Source organism: Mustela erminea, chromosome 16, assembly GCF_009829155.1.
Source record: "Mustela erminea isolate mMusErm1 chromosome 16, mMusErm1.Pri, whole genome shotgun sequence".
NCBI lineage: Eukaryota > Metazoa > Chordata > Mammalia > Carnivora > Mustelidae > Mustela > Mustela erminea.
In genome coordinates this window covers 31,873,728-31,898,340 of record NC_045629.1, presented here as the reverse complement: position 1 = coordinate 31,898,340, position 24,613 = coordinate 31,873,728, and the positions used below count along the sequence as shown (strand labels likewise).

At 36.5% G+C, this 24,613-nt stretch overlaps 1 protein-coding gene across 1 annotated transcript in view; it reads left to right on the top strand.

Moving 5' to 3' along the window:
- ZNF704 (zinc finger protein 704) overlaps positions 1 to 24,613 on the top strand; it is a 237,129-nt gene that overhangs the window by 38,648 nt on the left and 173,868 nt on the right. Inside the window, exon 2 of the mRNA XM_032315627.1 lies at positions 10,557 to 10,798. Coding sequence (XP_032171518.1) covers positions 10,557 to 10,798 — 242 coding nt within the window. The remainder of the gene's footprint in view (positions 1 to 10,556; positions 10,799 to 24,613) is intronic.

The window sequence follows — 24,613 nt, the reverse complement described above, 5'->3', positions numbered from 1 at the left end:
CAGATGTGAGGCAGTGTTTCTAGGCATCCCTGGGGGCCAGGCTGCTTGATGACCTGCCCCTAACACTTTACTCACCAGGAATCTTCACTCCTAGAAGTTTTAAAAATCATACAATTTTAACTATGCCTTGCTTCAGAAATTATGCCTTATTTTCTCTCTATAGGTTTGTCCTGGATTAACCTGCTGATATTCGTAGAAGGAAGGTCCAGAGTCCCTTAATTTAAAAAGTAAAATAAATCCTATTTTCTCTATAGATTTTATTATGAAATAAGGATTGCATTCCTAGAGATAAAGTCCTGCATGGAATAAAGTTGAATACTTTGATAAGGAAAGGATTAAGATGGTGACCATTCTGTACTTCACTTATTTCTTCCCCAAATATAGCACAATTCACTGTTTCCTTCTGGTAGTTTAGGAAATGTCTTTTAGACCAAGGAATCCCACGCTTTGCAGCCTCAGGAATTTGGCGTCCATCTTCCTTCGACTTAATCGGTAGGTGCCACGATATAGCACATATAATCACCTGAACATTCATTTATTTATTTTTTCCCCAAATATTTATTGAGGGTCCACTGTATTTGAGACACTCTTCTAAGTGCTGGGAAACATCAGTACATAAAACAAAAATGTCATTATATGTTAATTTAAAAAAACAAACAAAAAATGTCTATCGTCATAGAGCTAACATACTGGTGAAGCAGCCTGGACCATAAACATAATAAATAATAATTATTTATAATTATTTATTTATATTATTATAAATATATTTATAATAATAAATAATAATTACATGGTTCATTGTGAAATGGTAAGTGCTAAAGAACACTGTGGCTAAAGAGAATGTGGCAGATACGGAGGGGGAGACAAGTGCTGCCACTTTAAAGAGGTTGGAGACATTTGCACAAAGAATGAGAGGGTGAGGAAGCAAGCAGTGTGGGTTTATGAAGGAAGAACCTTCCTGGAAGGTGGGGTGGCCAGCGGAAAGGTCCCAAGGGCAGGGGTGTGTCTGGCACTGGCACGTTCAGGGCCAGCATGGGTAGGGCAGAGATGAGAGTAAGGGAGGAAGCAGGATAGGGAGAAGGAAAGATAGAGGGGAACCAGCTCAGATGAAACCCTGGAGGCCACTGTGAGGACTCTGGCTTTTATTTTGTGCAAAATGGGGAGCCACTGGGGAGTTCTAAGATGAGGAAGGCATGATCTGACTCTTCTTCTTAAGAGATAAGACAGGGTACTGTTACTGAGAAGGAACTGGGGGCATGTGGGAGGCAGGGCAAGAATGCAAATAGGGATCCAGGGAGGAAACTGTTGTACAAATCCTGGCAAGAGGTGAGGGTGTGTTGGCTGTGGAAGGTGGTGGGAAGTGACTGGATTTTGGATCTATTTGGAAGATAAAGGCCACAGCATTCCCCCATGGATTGGATGTGATTGGTTGAGTTAAGCTTTGAGTTATATAAAACAAGTGGAATACCTAGTTGATGTGATAAGTTAAACATTCTGTATACTGAAGGTAAATCCAATAAGGTTGAGCGATATTGATACTGATTTCCCTTCTCTCCTTACTTTTGGTTAGAAAAGATGTGCAGGTATCCTTAAGTGAACCTGAGGTCTATATTGTATTTTATAGAAATAGGCATTTCCATTCAGGGCTTTTCAGAAAGGATTTAAAAAAAAATACTTAAGTTGTGTGTTCTCTCTTGCATAATTTTAATAGAAGTCTTGAAACTTCAGCCAAGAAGGCTTTCACCAAACATTTTTGCAATAACTTCACTAAACGTGCAGCTGACTAATCTATTAGGCAAGCCAAGTCATGCTTTGTTGACTATTAAGTTGTGAGGATATTAAAGTTAAAACTTGCTGTAGTAAATCCAGCATTAACAACTGATGGCTGAGATAGTGTACTAGTTTTATTTTTTTTTGTTTTTAGACTTTTATTTATTTCTTTGATGGAGAAAGAGACAGTGAAAGAGGGAATACAAGCTGGGGCAGTGGGAGAGGGAGAAGCAGGCTTCCTGCCGAGGAAGGAGCCCAATGCAGGGCTTGATCCCGGGACCCTGGGATCATGACCTGAGCCAAAGGCAGACGCTTAACGACTAAGCCACCCAGGCGGCCCGAGATAGTGTATTTGTATGGTTAGAATGCATGAGGCCAGAACCTGATACAGGGTTTCAACTTTGTTGTGAAGAGTTTTATTTCTTGCCCCATCTTCATACCATCAAACCAGTCTGACTTTCATCTGCCATTGACTGTGTTGGTACAGAGAGATAATACACTTGAGGATAAAGCAGTCAAACACTTCATTGGCTTCAGAGGGCTAAGGGAATAATGTAATCAAGGGTCTAGCAATTGGAAACAATTGTTTCTAAAGTGTTTCTATTACACCTATTCATTAGGACTGGATAGATTTGCCATGAGACTTATTTTTCTGTGTACCTAGCATGAAATTTGAAGAATTTAATCTAAAGTGATAGTATAGTTCTGTTGACTGTATTTGGACATACACTTTAACAATTGACTCAAGAGTCTAACCTTTCTTTGAGCATGACCCTGAGAGGTAATATTTTAAATTGATTTATAATCAGTTGTTCCTATTATTAATGTAAACTTTGCTTTCTTTGTGACCTGTTTGAAAATCTTTGGGTCTGACTGCATATTCCACACTGTGGTTGATACCCACTTGTCATCGGTCACTAAAAATGTAATATATATTCATGTGTTTTGAAAGCAAGTTTAAAAAATAAATCCTAATATGGGGAAACACAATCTGAAATAGGAAACAATTCCCTTACAAACTTTCTCGGATATGACTGTGTGGTTTCCTGGTGAATGAAAGAGTCTTAAAGACTGACTTGGCCAAGTAGACCATTCACTTGCTTCCTAAGGCTTACTCTCCAAGAGTGGTTTTACTGTGGCATGAATTTAATTCTCCCTCTCTCTCTTTTTAAAAAAAAAAAATACTTATTTAAATAAATAAATAAACAAATAAATTTAAATAAATAAATAAATACATCGACAGAGAGAGACACAGTGAGAGAGGAAACACAAGCAGGGACAGAGGGAGAGGGAGAAACAGGCTTCCTGCTGAGGAAGGTGCCTGATGCGGAGCTCATTCCCAGGACCCTGAGATCATGACCCCAGCCAAAGGCAGATGCTTAATGACTGAGCCACCCAGGTTCCCTGTGACTTTTATTCTCTTTTCCAGAATTTCGATTTTACTTTCTTACTAAGCAGGAAGCCCCAAAAGGCAAAAGAGTTGGCTTTCTGCAGATTATTCCTGGAAATCCAGTTAATCTCCAGAGCCAACTCCTCAAATTTTATTGGGTTGAGATGAGTAAGCAAGGACAGTTTCCAAGAATGTTGACACATGCTTTTTGGCATCTCACTACTGCAAATACAAAGGGAGGGGGTTAGGATTAAGGTGGCCTGGAATGCACTTGAGCGTAGACAGAAGAAAGAATTGATCAAGTAAGTGGGCTGATGTTAGAAGCCATCCTCTTTTCTGATGAGCTGTTAGAATCCTCCTATGAGAACCAGATGTTTTTGTATTGAGAAAAGCTGATGAGCTTCAGTCCCTGTCTTAGAAAGTGGCATCCAATTTACAAAGGACACCATTTAGAGAAATTCAAGATTTAAATAGATACTGTTAACTTCTTGTTTAAAATATTGCAATTTCCCCTAGTATATCATATTTATAGTTATGCTGTTTATCTTCTTTTAGGAAAACAAAAGCTGTTCATTGGAATAAAAATTTCGAGTTTTATTTGTTCGTTAACTCAGTAATTGTTAGTATTCTCATATAATTGAACACTGAAGCTTTGTTCCCATGCAAAAAACTACACTGGATAATGCATGTGTCTGTGATGTGCTACATGAAAGGTTTCTGTGTTGGGTAGAAAGAAGGAATTCAGTGGTGGTAATTGAGAGGTGCTGATAATCAATGGAAGTAATAGTGCAAATGAATGTATTATTTTAAGTAATTCATTTCCCCCTTTAATATATGCATATATACTAATAATTGAAAGCTAGTAGAAGAAAGAGTATTATTTATATAAATGCCACATTCTTCAGAAACAATTATATAAAAATGAGGTGTATTTTTTCATCATAGAATGACTTCGTAGATTTTAAAATACCAAATTACATGCAAACAAAACAAAAAGCAAAACTGGCCTATAAATCTGCTCCCAAGGAAAACCATTCCTAACATTTTGGAATGTCCTTTTAGAATTTCCTCTCTCCTTATATGGATATATCTCTCTTCCCTGAGATCATACTACATATACTCATTTGGATTTCCTTTATTTTTCTGTTAATATATTAAATGTCTTCCCATTTTAATAAATATAGAGATGTCTCAGTTTTTAACCATACCTTTTGTTTATGCATAATTAACACCAAATTTTTTGATAGGTGTTCAGGGAATTTGCATTTGTTTAATGTTATAAATAGTTCTGTAAAAAAAAAAATTTGAGATAAATATCTTTGTGTGCTTTTCTCTTTTCTTTCCTTAGATGTGGAATTGTAAAACAAAGGGATGCACAATTAAATTTGCTACCTTTTGCCAGGTGGGCCTCCTACAATATGTTTGCTCCCTCCAGCAGTAGTCCAGAGTCCCAGTTTCCTTATATGTCATTTAGCACAGAGCATTATTCCTCATAATTTTAGTGTTTCTTATTTTTAAAATTCTCTTTAATTTTTTAAAATTTGAAAACCTTAAAAACATAAAAGTCTTCTGTAATCTCGCCACCTTAAAATTGTGTGTGTATGTGTGTGTGTGTGTGTGTGTGTATGTCCCCATCCTTAGGTATTTCTATTATATAAGAAAAGAAGTCAGGGCTTAAGGGGGTAGGAGAAGAATAAATGAAACAAGATGGGATTGGGAGGGAGACAAACCATAAGTGACTCTTAATCTCACAAAACAAACTGAGGGTTGCTGGGAGGAGGGGGGTTTGGAGAAGGGGGGTGGGGCTATAGACATTGGGGAGGGTATGTGCTTTGGTGAGTGCTGTGAAATGTGTAAACCTGGCGATTCACAGACCTCTACCCCTGGGGATAAAAATATATTATATGTTTATAAAAAATTAAAAAAAAAAAAAGAAAAGAAGTCAAAAGTTCTCTTGGCACATTCAGTCTTCTGTTCCTTAAGGTGTATAATTTTTAGCAAACCACTCTTTTTTAAGTGAAGTGCAATTAGTAATTAATTGATAATTAATAATTAACATATTAGTCTGCAACTTGCCTGTTTCTCTTAATAGACCATGGACAAGTGTTTTCCTTTTAATAGATCTTCTTTTGGTGACTTCATGGTATGTCCATTGCGTGGGTGTTCCAGGCTTTGTTCCCCTATGAAGAACATCTTGGTTGTTTGATTCAGAAATTCCAACCTCTGGGAATTTTTCCTGCAAAAAAAATGTTTGCACAAATGCATAAAGCTATATGCATAGATATGCAGGGATGTTCATTGTAGAATTACTTTTAATAATGAAAAATTGAAAAGAACCTCAGTGTCAAGTTGAGATTAATTAAAAAATCTGATCTCATGAGCTGTTAGTTTTCAGTGTTTTAAAAAATTAGTAGATGTACTACTAACATGGAAAGTTGCCCATGATTTATGGTGAAGTAAGAAAAGCTACAGAATAATACATGTAGTATAATCACATTCGTGTTTGGATGCTCCAAACAGTGTATACACATTGATAGGTATTTAATGTATTTTAAGTGATTTAAAATGTGGCAGTAAATTATTAAAAGCTGCTCTCTAGAGATAGGACCTGACTGGGCAGGGCTAGTTAAAGGATGGGGAAGAAGGGCGCCTGGGTGGCTCAGTGGGTTAAGCCTCTGCCTTCAGCTCAGGTCATGATCTCAGGGTCCTGGGATCTAGTCCCGCATCGGGTTCTCTGCTCCACGGGGAGCCTGCTTCCTCCTCTCTCTCTCTCTGCCTGCCTCTCTGCCTACTTGTGATCTCTCTGTGTCAAATGAATAAATAAAATCTTTAAAAAAAAAAAAAAAGGATGGGGAAGAATAGAAGGCTTTCGCCATTTAATTTTATTCACACTTTTATTGAAAATTTAATAACAAACATATTTTATAATACTTTTAAAAATGAAAAGTGTAATTAAACTCCACAGAAACAGTAAAAATTAAAGTGTTAAAGTGAGACAATGTATCTTCTGAGAATCTACCTACTTAACTTGACTTCATGAAAACACAGTTAGGTAGAAAGTAGTATTTCTTATGGATACACCATATTTCATTTACACTGTGGTAAAAGAGTAAGAAGAAGAAAAGAGGAAGAGTGAGTAAACTGTAAGGTCAGAAGGGAGTTAGCTAGAAGCAGAAATGAGCCATTGATCCTGTTTCCAGAGGAACACGAGAGAACTCAAATTCCTCTTCTTCAAAAGGGCTCTTGACTCATCTATGAGCAGCCGTGCGGGGCATAAACCCTTAGTTTTCTAGACAGAATATTCCCAGTTCCTCCCAATAACATCCTTTGCCATGCTGATCATTCTGTTGTGTTGGTTCCAATTTGTCATTGTCCATCTTAAGTGTGACAACCAAGATCAAATACTACTACTACCTTTCAATGTCCAGTCTTACCAGCATGAGATAGTCAGATGAATCCTTCCCTGGGCAGGATACAGTTTATTTTTTTCTTAATCTAGACTAAAATCATTCCTAAATCTTAGCCTCATATTTTCTCAGCCTCGTATTTTCTCAGCCTTGTATTTTCTCCTAGAATTTACTAATTAATGATCTTGCTGTTTCTCTTCATTATTTGTCACTCGGGGCTTCTAGATTTTGTGTGTGTGTTTGTCTTCTGGCCATCTTCCGTGTTGAGCCCTTTGCCTCCTTCTGACCTATAGCACAGAGTGCTTCTTCTGATACCCTCGATATCTCTGTTATCAAAACTGTCCAGCTCATAGGAGTCGCGTAATTAATTGATATCTGCTTCCAGGGAGGCAGCTAATGTGGCCCAGGCCATGTAATAGGCCTAAGACATTTACTTTTGTCACCAGGGCAGTGTGCAAATTGGGGAAAAAGTAGATAGGAGTGCCCTATTTGGAGAGATGAAGTACAAAAATTCCTCCCCAGGTAGAAGAATTAGAAAAGTGTCTCTCTTCTATGGGTGATGAAGCCAGGGAATGTGACTTGAGTGGGGGCTGGATTGAGCCCCATCTTACCAGTATGCAGGATATAACTATACAATTGCTGGCAGCAGCTTGGCTTGCCATATCACCTGTGTTTAAAAAAAAAAAAAAAAAAAAAAAAGAATCAATAGAATTTATGGAAGCTGCTTTATAAGCACAGTTTCCCAATTTCTGGTCTCAGGGTTCTTGTGAATGTACTTTCCACACTTGTTACTACTTTTTCTTTCTTTTTAAATTAACAGTACTGGTGAGGTATAATCTACATACCAAAATATTCATCTCATTTTAAGAATACAATTCAATTATTTTAAATAAATTTATAGCATTATACAAATATAACAGTCTAGTTCTAGAACATTTCCACCACCATAGAAAGTTCTCTGGAATGCATTTACTGTTGGTTCTTTCTCCTACCCCCAGCCCCAGACAATCACTGATCTGTTTTCTGTCTTTGTAGCTTTGCTTTTTCTGGAAATCTCATATAAATGGAACCATATCTCCTTTAACTGCTTTGTTCTGCTAATCTAATAGGAGTGCAAATTTAATTAGGGTTCATATGTTGTTCCTTTTGCTCTGTTCTGCTAATCTGCTAGAGGTGTAACAACTCATTATTAGTCCTATCCCTTTCTGCTCCTACTAACCTTACTCACCCCTTTCTTTCCATTCTGACTCAGCATCTAAACATGCTCTATTACCTTTCATTTTGGAACATTTTCCCTTGTCTGGCATCCTCTCCAGCCACCGTTCTATCTCTCTGAGCCATTTCAGAGTCCGGTTTCTCAAGATTTGACTTCATGTACTCTCCCTACTCTCTAGTTTCCTGTGAACTCTTCTTTGAAAAAAGCTTTTAAATGTTAATACCTGATACAGATAAAAGAGTGTTAATAAGAACACGGAATCTCTATATGTAAACCTTAAAGCTGAGTAATATAACGAAGATCTACACTGTCACCCACTCCTTCCACCAGATTTACATACAGTGAAATCCATGAGTCCAAGTATCTAAAATCTCTTACTCATCGCTATATTTTTCTGTCCTCTTTGGTCCTTTCCTAATGCTTTTAATTTCACTTTTAATATAAGAGGTTTGGGCTAAATAGCCCTTGAAATCCATTACATGTTAAGATTTCCTGATTACTATTGAGAGATTAATTTTTTGTTTAGGCTGTATTATGGAAGATTTATAGCTTACCTTGTTGAATATTACTATAATTTTTATGAAGTCTTGGCTAAGATCATGACATAGAATTATAATCTCTGTAGGAAATTTATTCTACTTTGTATTAATTTGCTTTAAAATGCTAGATTTTTTTTTTTCCCTAAAACTTTGAAACTAAGAGCTGAGCTTCCTGTAATATTCTCCACTAACCCTGTCTTTGGATTGAATTCGCTTAATCAGTACAGTTGGCCCCAAGAGAGGTATAGATGTCAATTATTGCTACAACTTAATACTAATGACTACTTAAATATTTAATTAAGGCAATACTTGGCACTTAGAGGAAGACTATTTATGATCGTCCAAACCAGGACTTTGTTTTCATCTTCTATGCCTGGTGTTTAGGGTATCCCAGTTGTAATGTAGGCTTGGAATGAGGTGTACCTCTCTCTCCTGCCTCCAGGCAGAACAATTTACACAGAAAGTGACTTGTGCTGGGTATTTGAAATAAAGTAATTACATCTGTCAATTTTGTCAAGCTACACTTTTATTGAACATTCATTGCATTTTTGGAAGTTTGAATTTTTTTTTTTAATTTTCTGTTGTGCATTGATACCGTTACAAGAGCTCTTTAAACTACTCATTTTAAGAAATACTGGTAACTTTCCCATGAGTTGCAAGAAGACCAAAAGTGACTGATCATTTTCCTGGGCTTAGGTTTGACAGGAACCCCATGGGAAGAAGATCATTTTGCCCTGACAAGTACAGGTCAAGGAGAGAAGACAGCTCCGTTTAGAGCTCTGTGTTCATATGAAAGATACATTCCAGCCAAGTGGGTTCTGAGGCACAAGGTTATCCCTGGGTTCTGGAAATCCTCATATATAAGCGGGTCCTGCGACTCTTAACATGTGCCCTTTAGTCTGAAAATTTCTGGTCCTTATTATCATACATGGCCAGTCTGCTATTATTGAACACATATATTCTCATTTTTTTCTGAAAATGTCTTATGTTTGTGGGTTTAGCTTCTGTAATTCTAAATCTATTTGATCAGATTTTTTGTGCTTTCCCTCCTACCTAAAATTATAAAGAAAAAACAAGTATATCCTCTGTTTAGTGGGTAAGTGAAGATTTCTTGATTTTATACACTAAGTCCATGAAAGGGCTGAACTGCTGAATGGGCTTGTGATATGTCTGATAGGTGTGCATATTTTGAAACATAATGTACTGAGCAGTGGATCACTTTTCTTTCTCTCTCTTTCTTTCTTTCCTTTTTTTTCTTTTTCACTTTCATTTTCTTAAGATTTTATTTGTTTATTTGAGAGAGAGAGATAGGAGAGAAAGCATGAGCATGGTAGGGGCAGAGGCAGTGGGAGGGGGAGAAGCAGGATCCTTACTGGGAGGGAGCCAGAAACTTGGCTCCATCCCAGGACTCTGGGATCATGACCTGATCCAAAGGCAGATGCTTACCTGACTGAGCTCCCCAGGTGCTCCCTTTGGCTCCTCTTTGTACACTCATGAATTTAACAAGTTCATCCCAAACCTCACTTACAATACCAACCACCTTTACAAAAATTTTTCTTTGACTTCAGTCTGTTTTTCGTCATCACAGACTCTGAAATAACAAGAGTTAAGGCCCTGAGGCTTAACTTTATATTTGCCTCAAACCTTAAGCCATGTTGCATTTAGTCAAAAATGATAAGAAAAATTAATGACTTTTTTTTATCATCATACTAATAAGAGATTTCATTAAGATCTTAGCTGCTATAGATAAAAGATAAAAAACAGTTCTTCATGAACTAAAGAATATGGTTAAGATCAGTATTTATAGTCAAAGATAAGGCTCATTTTATGTTTATAACACTCTTCTATTCAATATAATTAGTGTGAAATATTTAAGAATTTATATACTTAATTGACTTTCTCAGTTGTCGAAGAGAAACCAGTGATGTATAAAAGTTTAAGATTTGTTTTAGAAGCATTATGCTTTCAAGTCTTCAAAGTTTTTGTATGCCTGAAAGTTCCTCTTATGTTTATGATGCTGCTTTTTTGCTTTATGACAGATGATGCATCAAATGTCTGTTACTTCGTAATGTCAGTTATTTTATCTCCCTGTTACATTTTTCTTATTTAAACTATAAAATCTTCAACATGAACAAGGAAGTCTCCGATCTGTGGTTTTTTCTAGGGTCATCTGCACATAGTTATGCAAAGCTGATGTTCTGGGCGAGTAAGAATTCTTATGTTTCATTTCACAGGTGGGGAGCATTAAACGGGAAATGACCTTCACATTTCAACCAGAGGACTTAAAACGTGACTCTAGTAAAAAAATGTCTCATCAACACTTGTTTCCCTTGGCCATGGAGGAAGATGTGAAAACAGCAGACACCAAAAAAGCCAACCGAGCCCTTGACCATGAAAAAGAAAATACTCGCTCCATCTGTCTCCTTGAGCAAAAACGAAAAGTTGTTTCTTCCAATATTGATGTTCCTCCAGCAAGGTAAGGGAACAATAGACTTTTTATGTGTCTGCCCCAGGAAGTCAATGGAGAGCGTCTACGATCTCCACCGCTATATCTCTCTGTAGCATATAGACTTAGGATTTTTTTTTTTTTTCCAAGAATGTTTCTCTGTTGCTTGGGTGAAATAGAGCAGGTATCCTTGCTCTTTGGTACTTTGAGGCTGCTCTGGTTGGAAGTATTTTAGCTTCAGAAAAGAACGCTTTATTAAATTTTGGAAAATGAATAATAAAGAGGAAAAGAACAAATGTTAAAGGAAAAACATAAAATGTAGTACTGAGCATAGCCACTTAAAGCAGAGATACTCACATACTCAGATTTTGGACAGAGGTTGGAGAGCTGTGGCTGCAGGCCAGATTCAGCCCCTGGCACATTTTGTATAACTTATGAGGTAAGAATGGTTTTACATTTTTAAAGGGTTAAAAAAAAAATGAAGAACATGTGACATAGATCATAGGTGGTCTGCAAAACCTAAAATATTTGTATGTGACTCATTACAGAAAAAGTTTGGTGATCCCTGGTTTATATCATGGTAATCCTTTTAAGACTGATCTACCTCAGAGTTGGACCAAGAGGGTTTATGGAAATATCGGAAGACTTTTATCACATTATAATTTTACTTAAACTATATCCAGTAGCATTAAATCAAAGGAGAGTATTGTGGCAGAATGACAATGGAATAGCAAATGGAATATACTAGACTTTTACTTACTTTACTTTCTTGCTTGTCATTTATTTTACCTAGAAATTAAGTTCCATGTAGCCAGGATTTTAGTCCATCTTGTTTGTGCTGTATCCTTAGCACTAGAATAATGCTTAATTATGTGCTAGAGGCCCCATCAATATTTGTTGGATGAGGAAAAGAAAGAAAATGCTATAGCATGAAAGATTGCTTATTTTTAATATGTATACTGTATTTTGTTACCCAAAGCCATTTATAATGAAATTTTATAAGCAATTTTTTTGAGATATCCTCTATTTATTTGAATGGTTTCAGGCAGCTAACTAGGAAAATACTATCCTTGGGAAAGGAATAAATGTTTTTTTCCCTACCTATCCACTTTTTATAATTAGAATGTCATTGCCTTCTATATTTAATCAAAAATATCTCTTTGAGAAAATTACATATTTTTCTATTCTGTTACCAAATTTGTCATACTTTCTAAAATTGTAGGTCTCCTTGTTTTCCTTAACTTTCAGCTGCAAATTTTCATATATTCACGACTTCTGTTTAACTACATAGAATTATTTGCTTTTCTATTTTTTTTTTTTTTCATATAAAGCACATGTTAAATTCTTTAGGATTAGTTCCTTTAACTGGACACTCATCCTGAAATGTTTTTATCATGCCCTAAAAAACTGGTAGGTACTTCAATTCATATCTGTTATTTGGTTGACTCATAGGAAAAGTGACATGTTAATTTGAAATCTGAAGAGCTATGGTTTTATTTCCTTCCAAAGCTTGTGGTGCAAAAATTAGACTTCCCCATGTCAGATATTTTAGTGATAAATTGCAGTTCAACAGGATTTACTCTACCTAAAATTTCCACTAGAGCCTCTTATGTTAAGAGACCTGGAATTAATCATTTTAAATTACTGTAGATTGTTTTAGATATATCTTTCTTCTCTAATTCCACCCCACTTGCAGTAGGTTCTGGGGAGAATAATGAAAAGGAAAGAAAGAAAAATGTCTTCTGCTTTTTCTGCCTCTGGTATGTGGAATATTTTTTCCACTTTCTCTAGTTTACTAAGTATACCTAAAAGTTATGAGTTGAGTCAATGTTATTGTAGTGTTCTTAAACAGTATATGTGAGTTAATTAGATTTTAAATCCATTAATGTACAGCAAAAATTCCCCAATGACAGGGTATAATTTAGACCTATTCATCTATTATGGGAAATACTAGTTAAAGCTTCATTGTTTGAGGTCTCAACTGATACACTTGTTTTCATTGCTGTAGTAAGAATTTAATTATCATAAATATGCCAACAGTTGGTGAAATAAATTGCTCTTCTTAATGACAATGAAGGAATTAGAAATTATGGAGTCTAATTATCTAACTCTCAATCCTTTTGGTTCTATTTCCATTTGCTGTCATGGAATTATTTTGTAAATGTCAACTTTCCACTATCATCTAAGTGGATCAATATCTTGTTTTAAAGAAACTCTTTTACTTGACATGGTAAGAAGATACAAGACTTTTCTTTTTGTTTATAAAGGAGAAATACAATTCTGTCTGTTGGCAGTGTATAAATAATGAAGTTTGACTATGTCTACAGTATGGTGAAGTTTATTGATAAAAGGAAATCTGTATCTTGTATAATACGTAGTACACATATGCATAATATATATACATATATATAGGCTATGGCTCTAGCCACATGAGTATTGCAACTTATTCTCTTAAATCCAGACGTTAAGTATTGGACAGTTCTTTGTTGTTGTTGTTTTTTTAAGATTTTATTTATTTATTTGAGAGAGAGACAGTGAGAGAGACCATGAGAGGGAAGAAGGTCAGAGGGAGAAGCAGCCTCTCCGTGAAGCTGGGAGCCCACTGCGGCACTTGATCCCAGGACTCTGGGATCTGAGCCAAACGCAGCTGCTTAACTAACTGAGCCATTCAGGTGCCCTGTATTGGAGAGCTCTCAGAAAGGCAAGATAACTGTTTTTAACCCATAGAGTATCACTGTTAAGAGAGTTTCTCAATTGTTTACAATAAATTCTTTCTCACTTTATCTTTTGCTTATTCCCACTATAGCTAAGAAGATTTTTATTGATGTTTGCTTTCTATATTTTATAAAATGTAACTTGAAGTTTATTTTCTATAGTTTATATAATGAAGATAATGGATATATTTTATGTTTCTTCATATCCCTAGAAAGGTTTAGGAACTTCCCTCCCCAACTTTATACTTCACTGTGATTGAGCATTTCCTGCTTCCATGCAGTAGATTATTTATTGAGTACCTGCTAGGAAACCGGTACTCAGTAAAAAAAGAATGAAATGGGATGCCAACCCTCTAGAGTTTACAGGTGAATCATAGAAACAGACACCTAAGTAGCTAATTTCAAATAACAGTTTCTAACTTCCTTTCTTTTTATTACAACTGGGTGAATTTGTATATAAAGAAGAATCTCTTAATATTAGGAAAGCTATTAATTTGATACAACTATTGAAAAGTCTTTTTTGGGGGGGTTAGTCTCTTTTTCAAGGTAGGAATGAATGGAATAGAGAAGGAGGAACCCTATATCTGAGACCTACTTTACCAAATGCCTTTTTGTTTACCCATTTTCTGAGGACCCATTTAAAAATTGCTCATAAATTTAAATAAGCTCTTAATCCTGATGTGTTAAACTGGGTCTTCTGAGAAGCAAATGCCAAGGCAGGATTAAATGCAGGCATTTTATTGGGACAGATACCTGTGGGTATAAAGGGGTGGGGTGAGGCAAGGGACAGGGAAGGAGGCAGAGGAAAGTGAGACTGTGCAGTCCTGAGCCCAGTGAGGGAGAGAGCCAGGGAAGGTTGGGGGAAGTGTCCTAGTCTGCCTTGCAAGGCCGTCATGAGTCCTGCATTGGAGTCCACTTACCTGTGGAATATTGCTTTATCAATTTTAGGAAGAGACAGTCTTTTCTTTGGGGGAGGGTTGTAGAGGTGGAGTGAGTGCATTATAGAGTTGGGGTACTCAGAGTATTCCAAGTTCTTCAGTGGAGAAAACTAAGCAAAGAGAGCAAGAGTGTGTGAGGGAACACATGAATGAGCAGTGTTTCTTTGGAACTAAACATCTATCATTAACAGAAGAAAAATTGTTTGCAACAAATTATTGGGGAGCACTAGTTTGGGGTTGGGGGTTGTCAGTGCTAACAGTGGGGGCAAGACTCTGTAAATGATGCCTCTCTCTCTCAAGTTGTCGCAACTTACTCACTTAGTAATGCATGGTTATAAAAGAAAACACCGCCCTCCAGAAGAGATTGTGAATGGAGAATGAGGAGTTACTAATTATAAATATGTCATCTTAAGTATTTTTTAATCTCTAGGGAAAAATACTAGCAGTCTTGATTTCTATGGAGAGTTGAGAAAAATGAAGTTTAAGAGTATAAAGAGACAGGGGTGGGAGGTCTTGAAGAGTCCATCCAGAAAGGAATTCCAATACTGTAGTTTGGCTCAAGAAATGAGGAAGAGGCCAAAGATCAGTAAGACAAATGCCAATCAGAGGTTTCTTGTGGGTAGAGCTCAGTGATTCATTAGTCAAGACAGTGATTTTAGCCTCATTTGAATAAGATGATGAACCCGGGCACAGATAATAAATGAATCATGCCCCGATTAGTGATGGAAATCTGGGGAGAAAGAAAGAAAGAGTTGAAATCCAGAATAGGGAATTTACAGATTAGCCAGGGATGTGAAGCATACAAGTAGTTGGAAGGAATTTTTCTGTTCTTGGAATGCGTGCCAAGCTGTTGGCACATGAGACTTCTGGTGAATTGGGTTGCTTGAATGTAGTTGGTAACACCGAATTCTTTCATAGTGCAAAAAGTGTTTGTTTGGGTGTTTGAACTGACCCAGAGGGTAACTAGGCATGGTAGTAAAGTCTGTGAGTCTCAGAAAAGAGAACATGAAGGACCCAGGAGAGTCTGTGTTGGAGCAGAAAGTTCCACCCATGTTAATTCTGCCTGTTGTGGGAAGTTGCTGGGGATGTCACTGGGCCGACGCCCATATACAGTTCACGAAGACTGCTCTAGTGTTTCTATGTATTTTAAGGATATATTAATTGAAATCTGCTTTTAAAGTAAACAGTTTTATAAAAACTTTTGACTTTACAGTATACAATGTAGACATTAACCAAAAGAGAAACAAGGAGAAACAAGTACTGGACACTCAAGTCAGAACTGAGAAATTGCGAAAGAGTTGTAAATTGTGAGAAAGTAGAAATGTTGGTAATAGGAATAAAGGTTTTTGGTCTGTGTGTGCCAGTTATCTGGAGTATGTATAGATCGAATCATATCCCCCAAAAGATAAGACAAAGCCCTGATCCCTCAGTACCTGTGAATGAGATTTTATTTGGAAATTAGGCCCTTGCAGATATAACCAAATTAGGATGAATGTCTTTAGGGTGGGCTGTAAACCAGTATGGCTGGTATCCATAGAAGAAGAGAGGGGAGGAGACAAAAAGTGCAGGGAGAAAGCCAGTGGAGGCAGAGATTGGATTAATTTGTCTGTTGGCAGCAATACCAAAAGCTACGAAAAAGGCATGAAATAGATTCTCTCCCCAGAGCCTTCAGAGAAGGTGCTGCGGTCTGAATGTGTGCCCTCCCAAGTTTGTTTGTTGAAACCTAATCCCCAAAGTGATAGTATTAGAAGGTAAGTCATTTGCCTGTTGATTAGATCATCATCAGGGTGGAACATGGCGCAGGTGGGATTAATGCCCTTATAAAGGAGGTTCAGAGAGCTCCCTTGCCCACTCTACCAAGTGAGGATACAAGACGTATGCAGCCCAGAAGACAACCCTCTGTCAGTCATGTGGCATCCTGATCTCAGACTCCCAAGCTCCAGAACAATGAGAGAGAAATTTCTGTTGTTTGTAAGCTACCTGGTCTATGGTGTTTTGGTATAGCAGCACAAAAGGACTAAAGAAATATGGCTCCCTGACATCTTGATTTCGTCTTTAGCCTCCAAAATTGTGAGACAATAAAATTCTGTTGTTTTGAGACACACAGTTTGTGGTGATTTGTGGAGGGCGCTCTAGGAAAATTAATATAGGTTGCTAGTGCTGATGAAATACCTCTATGTCTTGCCTTATAAATTTACTTTGAGTAGAATAATCATTCATGTTCATTAATTAAGACTTACACTTAATAACATTATTAGTTATCTTTGCCTCTCAGAGAGGGACACTACCACTGCATATTCTATTATTTCTTCTTATAAAGGAAACCCTTATTCAGTCTTTTCACAATAGCATTTTCATTCAAACAGTAACTTACAGAACTTACCTCATCTAATAAACAGGTAGAATTTTGCTTTTCCTATGACTATTCAACGTGTGGATATTTGTTCAGTTGTCTCTAAGTCAAGTTTATTGAGGTATAATTCACGTAGGAAAATGTACCCACTTTAAATGTGCACTTTAATGAGTTGTAACAAAACTATGTACGTGTGTAATGAATGCCATAATCAAGATAAAGAAAATGTTCTTCCCCCCAAAATTTTTTTACTGTGCCCCTTCCCAGTCAGCCTGTCCTCTGACCCTCAGCACTTGGCAGCCAATATTCTGTGGACTAGTTTTTTTTTTCTAGTTTTCTAGTTTTTCTAGAATTCATATAAATGGAATCAAACAGGATGCATTTTTGGGAATCTTCATTCACTCGGCATGATTTTTTTAAAGATTTACTATATTTTTCTTTTGCATTTGTCAGTAGCGTGTTACTTTGTATTGCCAAAGAGTATTCCATTGTATGAGGATATGATAATCTTATTATCCCTTCTCTTCTGATGGATATTTGGGTTGTGTCCAGTTTAGGGTTACCGGGAATAAATCTGCTATGAATATCCAGGTATGCTTTTGTGTGGAATATGTTTTCATTTTTAAATACCCAAGACTTGAATTAATAGTTTGTATGGCCATTGTATATTAAATTTTTTTTTAAAAACTGCCATACATTTTCAAAGTAGTTGTACCATTATACATTCCCACCAGTAATGTACAAGAGTTTCAGTGGCTTTATGTATTCACCAACATGTAGTATTTTCAGTATGCTTAATTTTTTTATGAAAGTAAGAAAGTACTCTTCCTAATTTGCTGAGAGATTTTCTCTTCCATAGATGTTATACTAACAGAAATTTTTGCATCTATTTACATGAGCATACTTTAAAAAATTATTATATGTTGAATTACATTGCTCAGTCTTTGACCATAAAGTGAACTTTGCAACACTCCCTTACACACTGAAGGATCCATTTTTGCTAAAATTCTGTTAAGGTTCATTCATTTCCATCCATTGACCAGTCATTTCATTTACCTGGATCTCTTTGTCTGATTTTAATAGAAGTTTAATGATAGTCTCATAAAATGGGTTAGGAAGTGTTTCCTTGTCCTTTCTTCTTCTCAGTTTGTTTTAGGTCTGCTATTACTTTGCCTTAAAGGATAGGTCCACCACTGAAAATGTCTTGACCTTGAGTTTTCTTTATGGAAGTGCTTTTTTTTTTAAATTTTTTATTTCTTTTCAGCATAACAGTATTCATTGTTTTTGCATCACACCCAGTGCTCCATGCAATCCATGCCTTCCCTAATACCCACCACCTGGTTCCCCCAACCTCCCACCCCCTGCCCCTTCAAAAACCTCAGGTTGTTTTTCAGAGTCCATAGTCTGTCATGGTTCACCTCTCCCTCCAATTTCCCCCAACTCCCTTCTCCTCTCCATCTCCCCTTGTCCTCCATGTTATTTGTTATTCTCCACAAATAAGCAAAACCATATGATAATTGAATCTCTCTGCTTGACTTATTTCACTCAGCTTAATCTCTTCCAGTCCCGTCCATGTTGCTACAAAGGTTGGGTATTCATCCTTTCTGATGGAGGCATAATACTCCATAGTGTATATGGACCACATCTTCCTTATCCATTCGTCCGTTGAAGGGCATCTTGGTTCTTTCCACAGTTTGGCGACCATGGCCATTGCTGCTATGAACTTTGGGGTACAGATGGCCCTTCTTTTCACAACATCTGTATTCTTTGGGGTAAATACCCAGTAGTGCAATTGCAGGGTCATAGAGAAGCTCTATTTTTAATTTCTTGAGGAATCTCCACACTGTTCTCCAAAGTGGCTGCACCAACTTGCATTACCACCAACAGTGTAAGAGGGTTCCCCTTTCTCCACATCCTCTCCAACACATGTTGTTTCCTGTCTTGCTAATTTTGGCCATTCTAACTGGTGTAAGGTGGTATCTCAATGTGGTTTTAATTTGAATCTCCCTGATGGCTAGTGAATCATATAAAAAAATGGGCAGAATAAATGAACAGACACTTCTCCAATGAAGACATACAAATGACTATCAGACATATGGAAGTGTTTTTAATTACAATTCAATTTTTAAAATTGATAACATGTTATTTAGATTTTCTGTTTCTTTTGGAGTCAGTTTTGTAATCTGTATCTTTCAGTAAATTTACCCATTACATTAATTTAGATGTCATTTATTAATATATAGTTCTTCATTATATTACCTTATTTTTTCTAGTATCTGTAGATATTATAGTAATGTCCCATTCTGATTTCTGATATTGGTTAGTATATTGTCTTCCTTTTTTTAACCAATCTTACTAGCAGCTGATCAGTTTTGTGGCTCTTCTCAAAGAGCAACCTTTGTATATATAGATTTTCTCTATTGTTTGCCCATTTTCTATTTCATTGATTTTGTTTTTCATCTTTGTTATTTTCTTTTTTCTGCTTATTTTGACTTTAAGTTCCCTGTTTAGTTAGCTTCTTAAGTGGAATTTTCATCATTAATTGTAGATCTTTCTTCTTTTCTATTATTAACATTTAATCCTTTCCAATTTTATCAATAATAACTCCTTTTTTTATTTTAAAGATTTTCATTTAAATTTATTTGTCAGAGAGAGAGAGCACAAGCAGGGGCATGGATATGCAGAGGGAGAAGCAGACTCACTGCTGAGCAAGGAGCCCAGTGTGGGACTCGATCCCAGAACCCTGGGATCATGACCTGAGCCGAAGGCAGATGCTTAACCTACTGAGCCACCCAGGCATCCCAGTAATAATTCCTTCTAAGCACTTCTTTATGTGTATTTCCCAAATTTTGTTTGGCTGTTTCTTCTTAAAATTAGATGAATAGAATTAGCTCTTATTGTAAAAAGTAAGAAGCATAATATATTTATCTTCTTACTGTTAACAATTGAGAAAATAATCCAGAAAACAAAAACATAGTATATTCTTGAAATAAGATATTTAAGTCATTGCCTTCATTATAATTAAACTGACATGTTTAAAATTTTTTGCCATCTTAACTTTTTCTTTTTTAAGCCATGCTTTACTATTTTTCCTCTTTCATAATGTTATTCAAGAATTCTGCATAGTTACTGATTTTTTTTTTTTCTACTTGTGACTGCTGGTTCTTTGTATTACTGATTTTTTTTTCTACCCCTTTAGTGATTTTGTCTACTTCTTACATTTTCAGTTTATCAGAATTTGTTTTATGAATTTTAGAATTGGTATGTATTCTTGATGAATTGACCTCTTTATTATTATGAAATGTTTTTTAAACTTTTTATTTAAATTCAATTAATTAACATGTAATGTATTGTTGCTTTCAGAGGTACAGGCCTGTGATTCATCAGTCTTATATAATACCCAGTTCTAATCACATCATATGCCCTCCTTAATGTCCATCACTAAGCTACTGCATCCCTCCACCCCAACCCTCACCCTCTGTCAACCTTCAGTTTGTTTCCTATGATTAAGATTCTTTTATGGTCGGGGCACCTGGGTGGCTCAGTGGGTTAAGCCTCTGCCTTCGGCTCAGGTCATGATCTCAGGGTCCTGGAATCGAGCCCCGCATCAGGCTCTCTGCTCAGCAGGGAACCTGCTTCCCCCACTCTCTCTGCCTCTCTGCCTACTTGTGGTCTCTGTCTGTCAAATAAATAAATAAAATCTTAAAAAAAAAAAGATTCTCTTATGGTTTGTCTCCCTCTTCTTTTTTCCTCTCTTCCCCTATGATCCTCTGTTTTGTTTCTTAAATTCCACATATGAGTGAGATCATATGATAATTATCTCGCTGGTTGACTTATTTCATTTAGCATAATACCCTCTAGTTCCAACCACATCATTGTAAATGACAAGATAGATAGATAGATAGATTTATTGATTGATTGATTGATTGATTGATTGATAGCTGAGTTGTATTCCATTGTATATATATATCACATCTTCTTTATCCACTCACCTGTCAATGGACATCTGGGCTCTTTCCATAGTTTGGTTATTATGTACATTGCAGCTATAAAACATTGGGTGGCAGGTACCCCTTCAAGATCACTACAATTGTATCTTTGGAGTAAATGCCTAGTAGTGCAATTGCTGGGTCATAACATAGCCCTATTTTCAAATTTTTGAGGAACCTCCAAAGTGGCTGCACCAGCTTGCATCCCCAACAACAGTGTAGGAGGGTTCCCCTTTTTCCACATTCTCATCAACATCTATTGTTTTCTGACTTGTTAATTTTAGCCATTCTGAGTTGTGTGATGTGGTATTGCATTGTGGTTTTGATTTGTATTTCCATGATGCTGAGTGATGTTGAGCATTTTTTCATGTGTCTGTTGGCCATTTGTATGTCTTCTTTGGAGAATCGTCTGTTCTTGTCTTCTCCCTATTTGATTGATTATTTGTCCCTTTGGGTATTGAGTTTGAGCATTCTTTAGAGATTTTGGATACTAGCCCTTTATCTTACGTCATTTGCAACTATCTTCTCACATTCTGCCAGTTGTACTTTTGGCTTTGTCAACTGTTTCCTTTGCTGTGCAAAAGCTTTTTGTTTTGATGAAGTCTCAATAGTTCATTTTTGCCTTTGTTTCCCCTGTCTTTGAAGATGTGTCTAGAAGGAGGTTGCTGTGGCCAGAATTGAAGAGGTTGCTGCCTGTGTTCTTCTCAAGGATTTTGATGGATTTCTGTCTCACATTTAGGTCTTCCATCCATTGTTGAGTCTGTTTTTGTGTATGGTGTAAGAAAATGTTTCAGTTTCATTCTTCTGCATGTGGCTGTCCAATTTTCCCAACACCATTTGTTAAAGAAACTATCTTTTTTTTATACTGGATATTCTTTCCTGCTTTGTCAAAGATTAGTTGACCATAGAGTTGAGGGTCCATTTCAGGATTCTCTAGTCTGTTCCACTGATCTGTGTGTCTATTTTTGTGTCAGTACCCTACTGTCTTGATGATTACAGTTTTGTAATAGAGCTTTGATTAGCGCTTGAAGTCCGGAATTGTGATGCCTCCAGCTTTGGTTTTCTTTTTCATCATTCCTCTGGCTATCTGGGATCTTTTCTGGTTCCATACAGATTTTAGGATTATTTGTTCCAGCTCTGTGAAAAAAGTTGATGGTATTTTGATAGGGATTTCATTGAATGTGTAGATGGCTCTAGGTAGTGTAGACATTTTCACAATATTTGTTCTTCCAATCCATGAGCATGGAAGATTTTTCCATTTCTTTGTGTCTTTCTCAATTTCTTTCATGAGTACTTTATAGTTTTCTAAGTACAGATTCTTTGCCTCTTTGGTTAGGTTTATTCCTAGGTTTCTTATGGTTTTGGGTACAAATGTAAATGGGATTAACTCCTTAATTTCTTTTTCATCATCTTATTGTTTGTATATAGAAATACAACTGATTTCTGTGCATTGATTTTATATCCTGCTATTTTGCTGAATTCCTGTATGAGTTCTAGCAGTTTTGGGGTGGAGTCTTCTTGGTTTTCCACATAAAGTATCATATCATCTGCAAAGAGTGAGCGTTTGACTTTTTCTTTGCTGATTCAGATGACTTTTATTTCTTTTTGTTGTCAGATTGCTGAGGCTACGACTTCCAGTACTATGTTGAACAGCAGTCATGATAGAGGACATTGCTGTCATGTTCCAACCTTATGGGAAAAGCTCATGTTTCCCCACTGAGAATGATATTTGCTGTTGGTTTTTTATATATGGCTTTTATGATATTAAGGTATATTCCCTCAATCCTTACACTGTGAAGAGTTTTGATCAAGAAAGGACGCTGTACTTTGTCAAATGTTTTTTCTACTCTATTGAGAGGATCATATGGTTCTTGCCCTTTCTTTTATGTAGTATATCACACTGATTGATTTGCATATGTTGAATCACCCTTGCAGCCCAGCAATAAATCCCAGTTGGTCATAGTGAATAATCCTTTAAATATACTTTTGGATCCTATTGGCTAGCATCTTGGTGAGAATCTTTGTATTCATGCTCATCAGGGATATTGGTCTGTAATTCTTCCTTTTGATGGAATTTCTTTTTGGTTTTGGGATCAAGGTCATCCTGGCCTCATAGAATGAGTTTTTTTCCATTTCTATTTTTTTGGAAACAGCTTCAGAAGAGTAAGTATTAATTTTTCTTTAAATGTTTGGTAGAATTCCGCTGGAAAGCCATCTAGCCCCAGGCTCTTGTTTGTTGGGAGATTTTTGATTATTGCTTCAATTGCTGGTTATGGATTTGTTCAGGTTTTCTATATCTTCCTGTTTCAGTTTTGGTAGTTTATATGTCTCTAGGAATGCATCCATTTCTTCCAGGTTGCCTAATTTGTTGACATACAGTTCTCATAGTATGTTCTTATAATTATTTATATTTCTTCAGTGTTGGTTGGGATCTCTCCTCTTTCATTCATGATTTTATTTAGTTGAGTACTTTCTCTTTTCTTTTTGATAAGTCTGGCCAAGGGTTTATCAACTTTACTAATTCTTTCAAAGAACCAGCTTCTAGTTTCATTGATCTATTCTACTGTTCATTGATTTCTGCTCAAATCTTTATTATTTCTCTTCTCCTGCTGGACTTAGGAGGAATTTTTATTTGCTGTTCTTTCTCCAGCTCCGTTAGGTGTAAGGTTGGGTTATGTACTTGAGAATTTTCTTGTTTCTTGAGAAAGGCTTATATTGCCATATACTTCCCTCTTAGAAGTATCTTTGCTACATCCCAAAGATTTTGAACAGTTGTGTTTTCATTTTCATTTGTTTCCATGAATTTTTTTAAATTCCTCTTTCATTTCCTGGTTGACCCCTTCATTCTTTAGTAGTTGTATGCTCTTTAGCCTCCATGTATTTGAGTTCTTTCCAAATTTCCTCTTGGGATTGAGTTCTAGTTTCCCATTGTATTCCAAAAATATGCAGGGAATGATCCCAGTCTTTTGGTACAAGTTGAGACCACATTTGTGACCCAGTATGTGATCTATTCTGGAGAGTGTTCCATGAGCACTAGAGATGTATGTGTAGTCTGTTGATTTAGGATGGAATGTTCTGAATATATGTGTGAAGGCTATCTGGCCGAGTGTGTCATTCAATACCCTTATTTTCTTGTTGACCTTCTGCTTAGATAATCTGTCCATTGCAGTGAAGGGGGTGTTATTGTATTATCAATGTGTTTCCTTGATTTTGTTATTAATTGGATTATATAATTGAATGCTCCCATATTAGGCACATAAATATTTACTATTGTTAGATCTTGTTGGATAGGCCCTTTAATTATGATATAGTGTGCTTCCTCATCTCTCATTATAGTCTTGGGTTTAAAATCTAATTTGTCTGATATAAGGTTTGCCACTCCAGCTTTCTTTTGATGTCCTTTAGCATGGTAAATGGTTTTCCACCCCTCACTTTCAATTTGGAGGTGTCTTTGGGTCTAAACTGAGTCTCTTGCTGACAGCATTATCAATGTGTCTTGTTTTTTTATCCAGTCTGATAACCCTGTGTCTTTTTAAAGATTTTATTTATTTATTTGACAGAGAGAGATCACAAGTAGACTGAGAGGCAGGCAGAGAGAGAGAGAGGGAAGCAGGCTCCCTGCTGAGCAGAGAGCGCGATGCGGGACTCGATCCCAGGACCCTGAGATCATGACCTGAGCCGAAGGCAGCGGCTTAACCACTGAGCCACCCAGGCGCCCAACCCTGTGTCTTTTGACTGGGGGATTTTGCTCATTTACATTCAGAGTAACTATTGAAAGATAAGAATTTAGTACCATTGTATTACCTGTAAAGTGACTATTTCTGTATAGCTTCTTGGTTCTCTTTTGGTCT